The sequence below is a fragment of the Eublepharis macularius genome, chromosome 4, assembly GCF_028583425.1.
Source record: "Eublepharis macularius isolate TG4126 chromosome 4, MPM_Emac_v1.0, whole genome shotgun sequence".
Lineage (NCBI taxonomy): Eukaryota > Metazoa > Chordata > Lepidosauria > Squamata > Eublepharidae > Eublepharis > Eublepharis macularius.
Window position 1 is genome coordinate 23647006 of NC_072793.1, and position 14702 is coordinate 23661707.

A 14702-nucleotide genomic window follows, 5' to 3' on the forward strand; every position below is an offset into this window, starting at 1 on the left:
GAGTGAGGAGTCCCCGTGCCCATGGAGGGCACTCGTGCTTGACTGGGCACTGAAGGAAGTCCAGCATCGTTTGGGGTTAGACTAAGGCGGAGCCTTAGGAGGCTGTATAAACCTCTCCAGAAGGACTAACGCACCCTGGAGTCATTGTCTCCTTGGGGTTTGGTGTGGCAAAACAGCTTTTACTCCATCCACCATAAATAGCATAAAAACAAAAGTTTTTGTAAAACCAAACAATGAAACACACACACACACACAACCCCCCCCTTCCATTAAATACAGGCACTATAAGATGGCAAACAGAAGCTGACTATAAACGTGGTCTCTGAAGAGGGGCCCAAGTACAAGGCAGGTTCATATAGGGTCTGACTGATTTTTTTACATACCCAAATTCCAGACTAAGGACTTTAAAAATAAGAACCAGCACTTTGACTCTAGGAATGAATTGGCAGCCGGTGTGATTTTTTTCAGCACTGGCAAGATGTCTTCCTCCGTAATAAACCAGCCAGTATGCTGCTGTTTTTTTTAATGACAATAATAACTGTGCTTATATGCTGCTCTTCTAAACAGGTTGGTGAACAAAGTCAGTGTTGTTATTATGACCCCCACTATATAGCTGAGGAGCTGGGGCTGAGTGGAATGGCCTACCCAAGGCCATTTACTGAACTCACGGCAGTAGTGGGATTTGGACCAGCAGAGTGCTGATTTGCAGCCCAACCACTATGCTACAGCAGCGCTCTGGTGTTTCCAAATAGTCTTCAAAGGCAGGCCCCACATAAAGTGCAGCACAGTCGTTAACGTAGTTGTGATTTAAAGTACAGAAACCGTGGCGAGATCTTGATTTTCAATGAAGGGTCACAGCTTGCGCACCATCCAAGACTGATGAAAAGGAATATGTCCCCCGTCTGCATGAGAACATAATAGTGCCCCCAAGCTGCAGCCTGCTCTTTTAGGACAACCTCATCTAGAACAGGCTGACTCCTTGCTTCACAATCGGCAGTATTAACAGCTGATAGCACCTCAGTCTTATCTGTTCTGAGCTTCAGTTTATTAACGCTAATTTAGCCCGTTTACTACCTCCCAGATACCTCTTCAGAACATCTACTGTCTCACCTGACTGTGCTGTAGAGGGGAAGTTGTCATTGGCATACTGATTATTCTTTAAATCTGTAGATGACCTCTGCAAGTGGCTTCATGCAGGTAGATCCTATGCAGGGTTTTTTTTCAGCAGGAACGTGGTAGAATGGAGTTCCGGCACCTCTTGAAAATGGTCACATGGCCGGTGGCTCCGCCCCCTGATCTCCAGACAGAGGGGAGTTTAGATTGCCTTGCTGCGCGGAGGGCAATCTAAACTCCCTTCTGTCTGGAGATCGGGGGGGGGGGCACTGGCCATATGACCATTTTCGCCAAGGGCAATTTAAACTTTAAAAACCACCCCCTTGTTCCTGCTGACCCAAAGTGACGTCATTGTGCGGTCCTGACTTTCACCACTGAGTCCCACCACCTCTTTTCCCAGAAAAAAAGCCCTGATCCTATGCCTAGAGCATACTGGCTTTGTCAATAACATGTCCTATACTTGGTGATTAAGGTACTAGCTGAGATTGGAACAGTTGATCGTCTTCGTCCTTCTGTGCAGCCCCACATTGGGACTGCGCAGGCGCAGGCCAGCCGCGGAAAAGATTTTTCTAGCTCTAAGAGATGTGAGGGGGACGTTCGGATCCACCGCGCATGCGCGCCGGTGTTCCCGCCAATTTTGAATGCATATATATCCGAACGTCCCCGGCATTCCCTCAGTTCCTTTTTCGCCGCCGTCGAAAAGGTTCTTATTGTCTAGCGTTCGTTTCAAGCGTCTCTTCGGAGTTTTGGATCGTTTCTTCTGCTGGTCGGTATTTTCCCCTTGTCATCTGTCGGGAGATACCGTTCACTATGTCGCAGACATCTTTGTTTAAAAAGTGTCATAAATGCGGCACTAAGATGACCCATTCGGACGGCCATGAGCTCTGCCTCATCTGCCTGGGCGAGGGGCATGTTGTCGAGCGCTGCTCCATTTGTATGTCCTTCACTCCGAAGGCAAGGAGTGATCGGAAGGCCAGGCTCCGTGCCTTCTTGTGGGATGCCAACCTTCTCCCCCCCAAGCCGTCAGGCTCTTCGGGAGATAGGCCGCGCTCTGCCGCTCCGTCACCGGCGCCGTCTCGTAAGTCGCCAGAGCCGCTCCCCTCGGAACCGACGGGGCAACCCGTTCCGGAGGCCCGTCCTGATTCCGGTTCCGGGGATCGTCCTTCGAGCCGGAAGGCCAAGAAGCGTTCCGCGCCCAAGCCGAAGTCCTCCTCCAAGCCTTCGGTTCCGGAGGCTGTTTCGGAGCCCCCGTCCAAGAAGGCCAAGGCGAAGTCGAGGGCCAAGGACCGTGCATTGTCCCCAGCTCCGACTGTGCTGCCTGGTTCTCCGGCCGAACCAGTCCTGATACCCGACGATGTGGTGAGTCTCCACACCCCGTCGCCTCCTTGCACGCCTCCTCCGTCGGTTCCCGAGGAATTTGTGCCGTTTCCGCCTTTCCCGGATCCGTTCCAATCTTTTGAGCGCTCCCTGCCGTCCGCCCCGGCGCCTTCAGAGGCCTCCGTTCCACTGCCGTCTACCTCGTCGGTTCCGATGCCTCTTCGCTGGCCTGCCCCGGTGCCTGCTCCTCTGCCCCCTTGCCAGCCGGTCGCGGGGGTTGGGAACATGACCTCCTGGCAGGATTTTGTGGCGTGGTTCCAGCAGTCGCTGCCCTTCCTGCAACATCTGTCGGTTCCGATGGTCTCCGTTCCGGCTCAGCCAGTCGGGCTCCCAGCACCCGCTCCTCCACCTCCGGGCTTACCTCTGCGACCACCGGTTCCTGCAACTTATCCGTCGGCCCCGACCGCTCACCGGTCTTCGGTTCCGACGCAAACCTCGCCGGAGTTTTCAGATTCCGAGGATGAGGAAGGTCTGGCGTCACCGTCGGAGTGCTCTTCAGACGCGGCCTCGGATCCTTCCCCGGATGACACCGTGGGTGGGCCCCGCTCATCGTCCCCAAATGACGATTACAGGCTATTCTCCGAACAGATGGTGCGGATGGCCGCCGCGCTGGAGATAGACGTCTCCTCCACGACCTCCAAGCCCAAGAGTAAGCTGCTGGAGGCGCTGTATTCCGGGTCCCCCGCGTCGGTGGCGTTTCCCCCTGTGGAGGATTTTGTTGATAACGCTCTCGCGCTCTGGCAGGCGCCGGCGTCCCTGTCCGCGACGGCAAAGAAGGTGGAACGGTACTACCGTTTAAAGCAAGATGATTGCCCGTACCTCTTCAATCACCCGAAACCCTCGTCGATCGTGGCTGAGGAGGGTCAGGCTCGGTTCCGTTCCGGTTCCTCGTCGGCCCCGGCGGACCGGGAAGGCAGGAAGCTGGATGGCGTGGGCAGGAAACTCTACTCATCCGCGTCTCTGGGATTCCGTATTGCCAACTTCCAGGCCATAATGGGATCCTATAATCTATTCCTGTGGAAGAGGCTGTCTTCTTACCTCTCCGACCTCCCGGAGGATCGCCGCCACCTGGTTAAGGCCCTCCAAGCCGAGGCCGTGAAGCTGTCAAAACAGCAAATGACAGCAGGCAAGGACGCCGCCGACTCTGCAGCGCGAGCGATGGCAACTTCGGTGGTCCTGCGTCGGCACGCCTGGCTCCGGTCCACGGCCCTGCCTCCAGAGAAGAAGGCGAAGGTGGAGGACTTCCCGTTCGAGGGGCCCCAGCTCTTCTCGGAGAAGACGGATGAGTCCCTCTCCCTGATGAAGAAGAATCAGCAGACGGCCAAGTCCCTCGGGGTCGCCCCCTCAGCCCAGTCGTCGGGTCCGAGGTATCGCTATGGTCGGTTCCGATCCTACCAGACCCCTTACCAGCCTTACCAGCAGCGTCAAGGGCGCTTCTTCTCGGGCCAGTCCTACGGTCACCGATCCTACTCTGCCCAGCAGCGTCACCCTTCCAGGCGCTCCGGCCGGTCCAAGGGCAGGCAACAGCCCTCTTCGCCCAAGCCTTCGACCTCGGCGCAGAAGCCCTCGGTCTTCTGACTGCGCCTGAACGCTCCCCCGTTGGCCTCCGAGGGTGCTTCCTCTGCTGCCCAGTTTCTGGACAGGCTTCGACCTTTTTTGCCCTGTTGGCAACGTGTTACTTCTGACGCTTGGGTCCTGTCCATTGTGGCCCATGGTTACAAGTTAATGTTTACGGATGCACCCCCTCTCTCTCTCCCTCCCCGTTGTTCTCCATGTTGTGATGTTGTGTTACACAATAATGTTATGGAGTTGGTTACCAAAGGTGCTGTCCGGGTGGTCAATGTCTCTACTTCCCCATGGGGATTTTACTCCAGATACTTCCTTGTGGATAAAAAAGGTGGAGGTTCCCGGCCCATCTTAGACCTTCGAGGCCTCAATGGTTATTTGAAGGCTGAGAAGTTTCGCATGCTGACCCTGGCGCGAGTCATGGAACTCCTGGAAGTGGGCGTCTGGCTGGCCATTCTAGACCTGAAGGATGCCTACTTCCACATTTCTATATTTGAGGGCCACAGGAAATACCTGCGGTTTGTGTATGGGGATTCTGTGTATGAATATACAGTGTTGCCCTTCGGGCTAGCCTCTGCACCCAGAGTCTTCACAAAGTGCATGGCCACCGTAGTGGCATACCTGCGGTCCCAGGGTTGCTTTATCTACCCGTACTTGGATGACTGGCTCCTGGTGGGACCCTCGCCTGACTCTCTCCAGGCCCATATTGCCCTCACTTTGTCCGTGCTGGCTAGGCTGGGCTTGGTGGTTAATGGGGATAAGTCTATCCTGACCCCAGGCATGGCCATTAGGTTTATTGGGGTCCATTTCAATTCCCTGCTGGGTAGAGCCTACCTGCCCCCTGACCGGTTGGCCAGGCTTTCCGCTTTGGCCCGGCATTTTATGCATTGCCGGTATCAGACTGCCCTTTTGGTTCAGACTCTGTTGGGCCTTATGGCCTCCACCACAGGGGTGGTTTTCTTTGCGCGCCTGCGTATGAGGCCTCTGCAAAACTGGTTTGTCCGGAGGTACAACCCCCTCACCATGGGTCAGCACCAGAGGTTTTCCATCCCCAGGGTGGTGCTGCGCTCTCTGGCCTGGTGGACTGTCCCTGGGAACCTGTCTGAAGGTTGTCCTTTCGGCCCCTTCCTAGCCGAGGTCACGGTTTATACCGATGCCTCCAACTTGGGATGGGGGGGGCGCTGTGGACAGCTTTCGGCTCAGGGCATCTGGTCCCCATCTGAGGCATCCATGCATATCAACCTTCTTGAGCTTAGGGCGATCCGTTACTCCCTCGCTTCTTTTGCAGATGCCATTCGGAACAGGAGGGTTCAGGTCCTGTCGGACAATACCACGGCCTGCTACTACCTCAACAAGCAGGGAGGGACGGTCTCGCTCAAGCTCTGCAAGGAGGCAACGACTCTATGGAATTGGGCCATGGTCAACAACGTCCTTCCCAGAGCCGTGCACATTGCCGGGGATCTCAACACCTCGGCGGATGCGCTGAGCAGGGTGTTTCTGCCTCAGCACGAGTGGTCCCTAAACAGGGTTTACCTCGACCAGGTTTTCCGCACATGGGGCACGCCGTTGGTCGACCTCTTCGCCACTGCCCGCAACAAACAGGCCCCGCTGTTCTGCTCCCGGGCCGGCATTGGCCGCCACTCCCTAGGGGATGCCTTCCAAATACCTTGGTCCCCAGGGCTCTTTTATGCCTTCCCGCCCTTCCCGCTCCTGTACAAGGTTCTTTCCAGGGTCAGGGCCTACCGAACCCGCTGTATCCTCGTTGCCCCTCGGTGGCCTCGCCAGGATTGGTTCCCCCTTTTGCTCTCCCTGTCCCAGGGGCGATGCCTCCCCCTGCCTCACGCCCCGGACCTCTTAACCAGGGACGGGGTGTGGCATCACGATGTGGCTGTACTGAATCTGGCTGCCTGGCTTCTGGGCAACCGGGAATGAACCTCTCTTCTGGGGTGCTTGGGGTGATCTTGAATGCCCGGAAACCGTCCACCAGGTTGTCCTACCAGAGGAAGTGGTCACGTTTTTCCCGGTGGTTGGCCCCAAAGGGGGTTTCTCCCTTTAGTTGCCCGCTCCCTGTCATCCTGGACTACCTCCTGGATCTCTGCTCCCAGGGCCTTGCGTTTTCCAGTATTAAGGTCCACATGGCTGCAATCTCTGCCTTCCATGAGCAGATTGATGGGAAGACAGTTTTTACTCACTGGCTTTCCAAGCAGTTCCTGAAGGGCCTGTTCAAGACCTTCCCTCCTAGGGCCCATCCCATTCCACAATGGAGTCTCTCCCTGGTTCTCTCCCAGCTAATGCTCCAGCCCTTTGAGCCTCTATCTTCTTGTCCCCTGCCTTTGCTCACTCAGAAGGTGGCTTTCCTGGTGGCAATCACGTCCTCTAGGCGTGTTGGGGAGCTGTCTGCCCTGCGGTGTGACCCTCCCTTCCTGCAGTTTTTCCCTGGTACTGTCATGCTCCACACTAGCATGGAGTTTCTGCCCAAGGTAGTCTCAAGGTTTCACCTACAGCAAAAGGTGTTCCTCCCTTCCTTTTTTCCAACACCTTCATCCCCAGGGGAACGAGCACTACACACGTTGGATGTAAAGCGTGCTTTATTGTTTTATTTGCACCGCACCAAATGTTTCAGGAAGTCTCCTGCCCTGTTTGTGTGTTACTCTGGCCCTCGCAAGGGCTCACCTGCTTCTGCCCAGTCCATCTCTCGCTGGATTGTGTCTACGATTAAACTTTGCTATCAGCATGCTGGAGTCCAGTGTCCCTTGTTGGTTACCGCTCATTCCACTCGAGCGCAAGCTGCTTCTGCTGCCTTCCTACGAGGAGTGCCGCTCCGGGACGTCTGCCAAGCTGCGACATGGTCCACTGCTGACACTTTCATCAAGCACTATTCTGTGGATGTGCATGCACGACGTGACTCGGCTGTGGGCACAGCTGTCCTGCAGTCCTTGTTCAAGTAGACACTCACACCCGCCCCCATTGGTGAGATGCTAGTTACTCTCCCAATGTGGGGCTGCACAGAAGGACGAAGACGATAAACAGGGTTTCTCACCTGTAACTGTTGATCGTCGAGTCTCTTCTGTGCAGACACACATTCCCTCCCGCCTGCCCCGCTGTGAGTGCTTGGTTTCTTCCATTGTTTCTCCGGCGGCTCAGGTGAACTGAGGGAATGCCGGGGACGTTCGGATATATATGCATTCAAAATTGGCGGGAACACCGGCGCGCATGCGCGGTGGATCCGAACGTCCCCCTCACATCTCTTAGAGCTAGAAAAATCTTTTCCGCGGCTGGCCTGCGCCTGCGCAGTCCCAATGTGTGTCTGCACAGAAGAGACTCGACGATCAACAGTTACAGGTGAGAAACCCTGTTTTTCCAGTTACGGCAGGCATTGTCGCCAAACTGGAGGACTTGTGACTTCTATTTTTGCTTATTTTTTAAATACTAGCAAACACTAGCATTCCCCCCTCGGCCCCTCCCTTTGGTCATGTAAAAGTTGCATGTGCTGGGAGATTAGCTAGGAACAGACACACACTGATTCCCCTTTTCTCCAGAGAGGCGAGTTCTTGTGTCTCTCAGGATTATCTTGCCAGCTGGATAGCTGTTGGTTTCACAGTACTGATCTCTGTTCCACAGGCAGAGAGCTGAGCTGGAGGAATTGCGGCAGCAGCTGGAAGAAAACAGCTCTGTTGTCACCAAAGCACTGAAGGAGGAATATGAGAAGGGGAGAGAGGAGCAAGAGCGACGCCATCAGGTCTGTGTTATCCTAGAACCCCAGAGGTGTCTGCTGGTTTTTGAGGGTGGTTTTGTCCATTGCTTGTATCATTTGATCACTCTGGTTTTTGACACTCGAGCTCTGTGGTTTTATATGCCTCTGCAATTCTTGCCAATCAAAACTCCCCAAAGTAGTTCCTTATTATTCAGGAATAATACTGACTTCAGCTGTCCATTCATAACGTGTTGGGCTTGGACTGCTTCTCAAAAGAGGTATGGGACGCAGCACAGGCAGGGAGAGGGGCCAGTTCTTCCCAAGCTATTGACTTCTGGGGACTGGATGACTTTGCATGATAGGCCACCAGAAAATCCTTTCCCCCCGTAGTCAGTGCTGTTTAAACGATGATCAGTTTGGCATCGAGTGGACTAACTGCAACACCATTTTGACTGGTTATTGTTCAGCCTGGTCATAAACTCCACATGCTATGGAGAACATGGGTTTACAAAACAGACTGAGGCTGGATACAAAATACCGTTTTTAAGAAGTGCTGTAACAGAACCACGCTTACTAATTTCTTAGTTCCACTATAACTGCTGGTCTGTCTCCAGCCTGAGCTATACTGCTGTGGACCTTGGTTGCTACAGGCCAGTGCTGTCCTCTCTTAGATCTATGGCCCTTGCAGTGGAGAAAGTTAGTAGTTGTCTTATCCTTATCGGAAAGGACACTGTTCTTGAGCACCCTTTTGGTAATCAGTGCCTGAATGCCCCGTTGGCTCTGATGCAAGAGCTTAATATGGACTCTACCAGGTTTAATATATTGTAAGTTGGAGGGAGACGGTGGGACTAGTCTCTCCTCCTCCCCCTCTTCTCCACCTGAATGTCTTCCTTTTTCTTTCCTCAAGGCAGAGGTCCAGGCCCTGAAGGTGCGGCTAGAGATAGAGAAACAGGCCTGGGAGGCCAATTACCTAAAGAAGGAGGTAGCTTTGTAGTTCTTACCTTTCTGTCACATTCTCGCTTGCTTGGATGGCACTTATCAGGGCTTTCTTACTGTTACCTTCAGGAGGCCTGGTTGCACACTCGGGAGCGAGAGTTGAGGGAAGATGTGCGGAAAGAGAGGGATAAAGAAATCGAATTAGTCATCCAGCGGCTAGAGGCTGACATGTCATCTGCCAAGGAGGAGTGTGAAAGAGCCACAGAGAACCGGTAAGGTACTGGCATGTCAAGGCCAGTGTTAGTTGCCAAGGCTCCAGCTTGGCTCCCAGGGTGCTTCCTGCATTTTTGTTCAATCAGTTTATAAGCAGTACCTTTTTCCCCCCCATATGGTATGCAATTGTGTGGTACACCTTGTCACCCGAGTTGCACTGCATCTAGTAAGAAGGATGCGTAGGCAAGTATATCTGTACATGCAGACCCTGGTGTGATTACCGAGGTGCTTAAAAACGATTGGCCCTTTGAGTTAGCAGTTTGCCCTGCTTAGGCTGGAATTTCCTCCACGGCTTTGCAGGTAGCTTTGGCAGTTCTGTTCTAAGCAGAGTCAGCCCCTTTCTAAATCTATTGACGTCATTTGGCTTAAAAGGATGCAACTCTGCTTAGGATCGCATTGTCCCTGTGCCTTATTGGTTTTCCCTCTTGCTTTCCTCGAGCGATCGGGCGTTTGCAGCAATAAGTAACCAGCTTTAGAGGCGGAACTGCCAGTGTTCCTTCATCCGCTCAGGGGGCTTCTTGCCTTCAGTTTCCAGCACAGACTTACTCGTGGCCTCAGGTATTTACTAGAACTGGGGTTGGCTGTAGTGGCGCCCTAGTCTCCCGAATACACTCATTGTGTACCTGACTCTCGGTGAGAAATACAAACTATAAATAATGTATGTAAATAAACATACTTGTCAGGTCGGAGAGATTTTCTCCGACCAAGTTTTGCTTTACCCATGAAGCACTGGAGAACAGAACAGTTGAAAAGCAGCGTTTCTGGGTTTGGGTCGGAGCTTGGATCCGACGAAGCACAGGAAACCCCTTTATCCCTGCGTTCACATATTTAGGGAATATCGGCCCAGAAATATGCTTGAGAGAATGGGAGTCTGCAGCCTTTAGGCTCTGGGCTAATTCTTTGAATACCAAGCCAAGTTCTTTCATGCCTCTGATGGTGCTTGGGCCATGATCTATTGCGCAGGTGGTAAAATGCATGCCTTACCGACTTGAGAGCATTGCCGTTGTGGATGTGCTCGTTACAAGGAATAGGAGCACAGCAAGGCAAATGTGGTTGCCGTCTTCTCTGGCCGGAGCGCGGAGGGGAAGTAGTGTGTAAGCTGTGTGTGGATGCAAGTCGTGTTGCGGATTCGGCCATTAGTGGAGGCTCTCCCTCTCATGCCTCACTCTGTACTCAACATTGAGGACATGGTAAAAATAGTGTGTCTCTTGGTATAGTAGCACAGGCATAGGTCCGAGCCCAGCAGCTGCGCTGTCTGCCTTTTTTAGGCTTTAGAGTGCGGTGAACTCTTTAAGTTGCCACATTCGTAAAACAGTATTCTACAACCCCCCCTGGCAACTCTGAGAGTCAGTTCAGGTTCTGTGTGCCCAGTGTGGCAGTGAGGTCCCTCCCCTTCTCTGTTTAGAATCAAGAGAGTGCGAGACAAATACGAAGCAGAACTGCAGGAGCTGGAGCGGTCGGAACGGAAGCTCCAGGAGCGCTGCAATGAGCTGAAGGGGCGGCTCTCAGAGGCGGAAGGGGAGGCTGTCCATCTGCGGGGTCTGCTGCGACAGAAGGAACAGGAGACAGAGGACATCCGCAAGGTTAGTGCAGCGCAGGGAAGGGAGCGGTGGCTTCCCAGTGCTCTCGCCCACTCAGGTGAGTTCCTCTGTTGGGTTTTCTCTCCAAAGCCTGTATGAGAATAGAGGCGAGAAGAAGCCCGGCACGGACAGCTCAGGGGTGCCCGGTGCAGAGGAGGGAGTTCTTGCCTCTGGATAAAGCTTAGGAACTCTGAATACAGTAGGTGTAAAATTCCGAATGTCTGCTTTTCCTCTAGGATGAGACGAGCCTAAGGATGAAAAGGGCCAGGAACTGGAGGGTGGCAGAAAGAGCGTTGCCTCCTTCCAAGTCCATCGTTTCTGCTTACTCTGACAGGTGAGGGATCAGCTAGCTCAGGAGCGCAGCAGCCTCTCTGAAGTTATCCGGCAGGAGTTTGCTGACCGACTTGTGAGCATAGAGGAGGAGAACAAGCGGCTCAAAGCAGAGATGGCTGAGCTCCGTGCGCGCCAACGCTTGGAACTGGATAGAGTAACCCAGGACAAAGAAGAAGAGCTGGAAGAGGTGCATAAAAGGTCAGAGTTTGTTTGCACCTACTGGGGTAGAGTTCAGAACCGATACAGAGCCATGGAGAGGCTTATCTCATTTTAGTGGCCATGGTTCCCCATTCTTAAAACAGCAGAGAAAATGTGCCGCCTTAGCCCAGGAACGTCTGCTAAATGCGCAAAGCATAACTTTTGCCGTTGGGTAAGTGGAAGCTTTGCCCAGGTGCAAACCTGTCAGGCATTTCTCTCTATAGTGCCACAGCAGGCCGTCTCGTATTCTAGCAGTTGCTGTTATGGAGTGCTAGGGCTGGGTGTGCTTTTGAAACAAATTCTTTGTACTGAATTCTATGACAGATATAAATTTTTATGAAACAAATAGGGAATTAGTGAACGTACATAGCCGTGGGGATGATTTGCTGTTTGTTGGTTAAAACTGTATAACCACGAGGGCTACTCTGGAAACGAAGGACTGAAGTGTGGTTTGTAGTATTCAGTCAGTAAACACTGCCCTGACGCCTCTCTTCTCTCCCCCTTCCACTTTGGATTATGGTATATATGTTTTATTCTTTGTTTATTATTTTATTATGTGTTTATTATTTGAATTGTGAAAAATTGAATAGATGAGTTATCAGAATTACAGACAATCCTTCTGTTCTTGATTTTTGCCTTACACCCAGGTCTTACAGCATTGAGTAAGGACTAATTCACAGGGCCGTAAGATCACGGGCAGCTTACTGAAATGCATGCGTGTATTGGCTTTGTGATCAGCTAATTATTTGCAACTGCTGCCTGTCACAAGATCAATTTTTACGTGCCACCACAGTACCATTTGTCCTTAAAGGCAGCAAGTGGGAAATATTTGGACCTGCGCATAGTGGCAGCTGCGCACACACAACGGGTAGAAATTTCAAGCAACTCTCAGTGGCACAGGGGTCATGTGAACAGAAATAAACCTTGCATTGGCGTCAGTTTTCCCCATGGATCCTGATCATCTGTTTTTGTATTAACTGAGCACTGAAGGGGATGAAATACTAGTACTGTTTTTGGTGGATCATGGGAGGTCATTTAAGAACCTAGAAAGCTGGGCCGGCACTGGGGAGATCCAGGTTCAAGTCCCCCATTCTGTCATGAAGCTCAGCAAGTGATTTTGAATCAGTCCTATACTCTCAGCCTATTCTCCTTTTAGAGTTGTTTTAGGATAACATGGGAGGAGAGAGACCCTTGTATGCTGCCCTGGGAAGGAGGGAGGCATAAACATGCAGTAGATAGCACCTAGAGGAGACAAGTACTGTCCTTGCAGAAGCAGCAGCACGCACACACCCAGCAGGGGGTACCAGTAATCTTAAGCCCCTGGTTTTCAGCCTCCTTTAATTTTCTCTTCAGAGTTAAGACAGCCATCGTGAAGAAGGAGGAGGCCGTGAACACCCTTCGGAAGCAGTATGAGGTGAGCTTCTCTGTGGGTTGCCAGCCCACCTGTCCTTTATCACCTTCAGCGTAGAGGGAGAACCCAAGCAGAACGAATACAAAGGGTTTTAATGCATGGAGTTCAAGGAGGCTGTCCATTGCAAGGAAAACACATCAGACCATCACCCTAAGTATGTAATTTAAATATACCTCTGGACAGGGCTTTATTTCTGGGGGAAGAGGTGGTGGAACTCAGTGGGTTGACCTCGGAGAAAATGGTCACATGGCTGTTGGCCCCGCCCCCTGATCTCCAGACAGAGGGGAGTTGAGATTGCCCTCTGCACCGCCAAGCTAAACTCCCCTCTGTCTGGAGATCAGGGGGCGGGGCCACCAGCCATGTGACCATTTTCAAGAGGTTCCGGAACTCCGTTCCACCATGTTCCCGCTGAAAAAAAGCCCTGCCTCTGGAACCCACTGTTAGAGGGCCAAAGTACTGCTTGGGACTAAAAATCACCAGAGTTTTGAATTAGATTTTTTTTAATTTGACTGTTCCTTTCAAAGTTAAAAAAAAATCAGTATAGTTATCCTTGCACGAAGTTGCAGTAGAGTAACTTTTATAAATAAACACTTCATTAGTCTTATTCTCTTGATTATTCCAATATTTAACAAACCATTCTCAGTTCTATTAAAAACTTTCAGCGTTTTGCTCTTTTTCTTACATTAATGAAAGGCTTAGAATAGACATAGAGATTCTGTGATAGTATTACTTGTGTACTACTACTAACAATAACATTCGATTTATATACCACCCTTCAGGACAACTTAACACCCACTCATAGTGGTTTACAAAGTGTGTTATTATCATCCTCACGACCCTGTATGGTGGGTGGAGCCGAGAGACCTCCGAGAAGCTGTGACTGACCCAAGGTCACTCAGCTGGCTTCAAGTGGAGGACTGGAGAATCAAACCTGGTTTGCCAGATTAGAGTCCCGCTGCTCTTAAGCACTACACCGGTAATGAACCTAGAACGTTATTTGTGGTGTAGCTCTTGCCAGGAGTTCAATGAGAAAGCTAACTAGATGCTTAGGGCTTCTTAGGTGCACGCCTGTATCTGAATCCGGCCTGATCAGAGTCATCCAGAACAAGAGGGTTTGCAAATATTGCAAAAAAATTTCCCTTATATCATCTTTAGATAGCATCTAACAATTTTATGCCTTCTCCAGACATTGCTGTATTTTCCCCTATCCTTATAAAATGTCAGATCATCGTGTCTCCAGTTCATCTACTGCTGCCTGGCCATGCTGTACCCCCTGAGTTACTCTCCTTGAACTGGGTTCTTTTGTCTTTGCAGGCAGCCATGAAGAGGGCAGACCACCTGGAGGCCCTCTTGGAACAACAACGTAAGCAGCTGCTAGCAACCAAGTAGCGCTTGCAGTGCCCCCCACCAGCACTGCAGCACTGCGCGGACAGAGCCAAGTGGTCATGTGCAGCAAAACAGAATTATCTTCTGTGGTCCGCAAGAGTCCAAGATAAAACGAACACTACTCTGTATGTAGATGGGGAGGGGTTATTGTTCTTTTTTTATTTTATTTTTTAACATCTTCCTTTACACGTGCCTGATATTTGACCCCTTTCTACAAAAACCCTGGGTACTATCCCAGATCTTACTGATGTATTTTAAAAGTAAAGCCTAACTGATTTGTACGATGGCTGAGTAGCAGTGATTTATTTTTTTCCGCTCTTTGGGCGGCTGTGTCCCCTAGAGAAGATAGCCCCTCCCACTCAGATGCCCATCCGTTTACTTCACTAACCCTGTATCACCCACTCAGCAGTTCTCTTGCCAAGAACTTGTTGCTTGGGGCCTGGGATTCTTTTAAGTTTGGCATGAACACTGACATCTGAAAAATTCCCACACCCAGTCAATCAACACGCCCACTATTACTGGGGAACTGTGTCCCCTTTGCACTCTCGTGAGAGAGAGGGAAGATGTGAACTCACGACTTTGGCCCATTGAAATCAGGAACAGTTTTCAGCGATGATCTTAGATTCCCTCTCCTCAAACATAAACGCATTCCTATTGAAATACTTGCTTGTTTTAATATGGAGGGAGGAGAGGAGTTGATAACCCTATTTAGGATTAGAAGGAACGGCCTTCTCAGGTCAGAGTAACGTCTTCATAGTCAGTTTCCATTACACTTTGCCAGTCAAATGAACTGTCTTCCATTGATGACTGACTGGGAGTGTGAGGGGGATTATAT

General features: G+C 51.4%; 1 protein-coding gene across 8 annotated transcripts in view; it reads left to right on the top strand.

The window, feature by feature from the left end:
• Window positions 1-14050, top strand: part of CEP131 (centrosomal protein 131) — a 52846-nt gene extending 38796 nt beyond the window's left edge. For 7 of the 8 annotated variants that reach the window (XM_054977016.1, XM_054977018.1, XM_054977020.1 and 4 more), the window contains 7 exons: window positions 7678-7795; window positions 8658-8732; window positions 8816-8958; window positions 10365-10542; window positions 10874-11070; window positions 12424-12484; window positions 13796-14050. In XM_054977016.1, coding sequence (XP_054832991.1) covers window positions 7678-7795; window positions 8658-8732; window positions 8816-8958; window positions 10365-10542; window positions 10874-11070; window positions 12424-12484; window positions 13796-13870 — 847 coding nt within the window. In that variant the 3' untranslated portion in view covers window positions 13871-14050. Of the gene's footprint in view, window positions 1-7677; window positions 7796-8657; window positions 8733-8815; window positions 8959-10364; window positions 10598-10873; window positions 11071-12423; window positions 12485-13795 lie in introns of those variants that run through there. The other variant, XM_054977024.1, reaches the window with a different exon arrangement.
• Window positions 14051-14702: the final 652 nt, after the last annotated feature.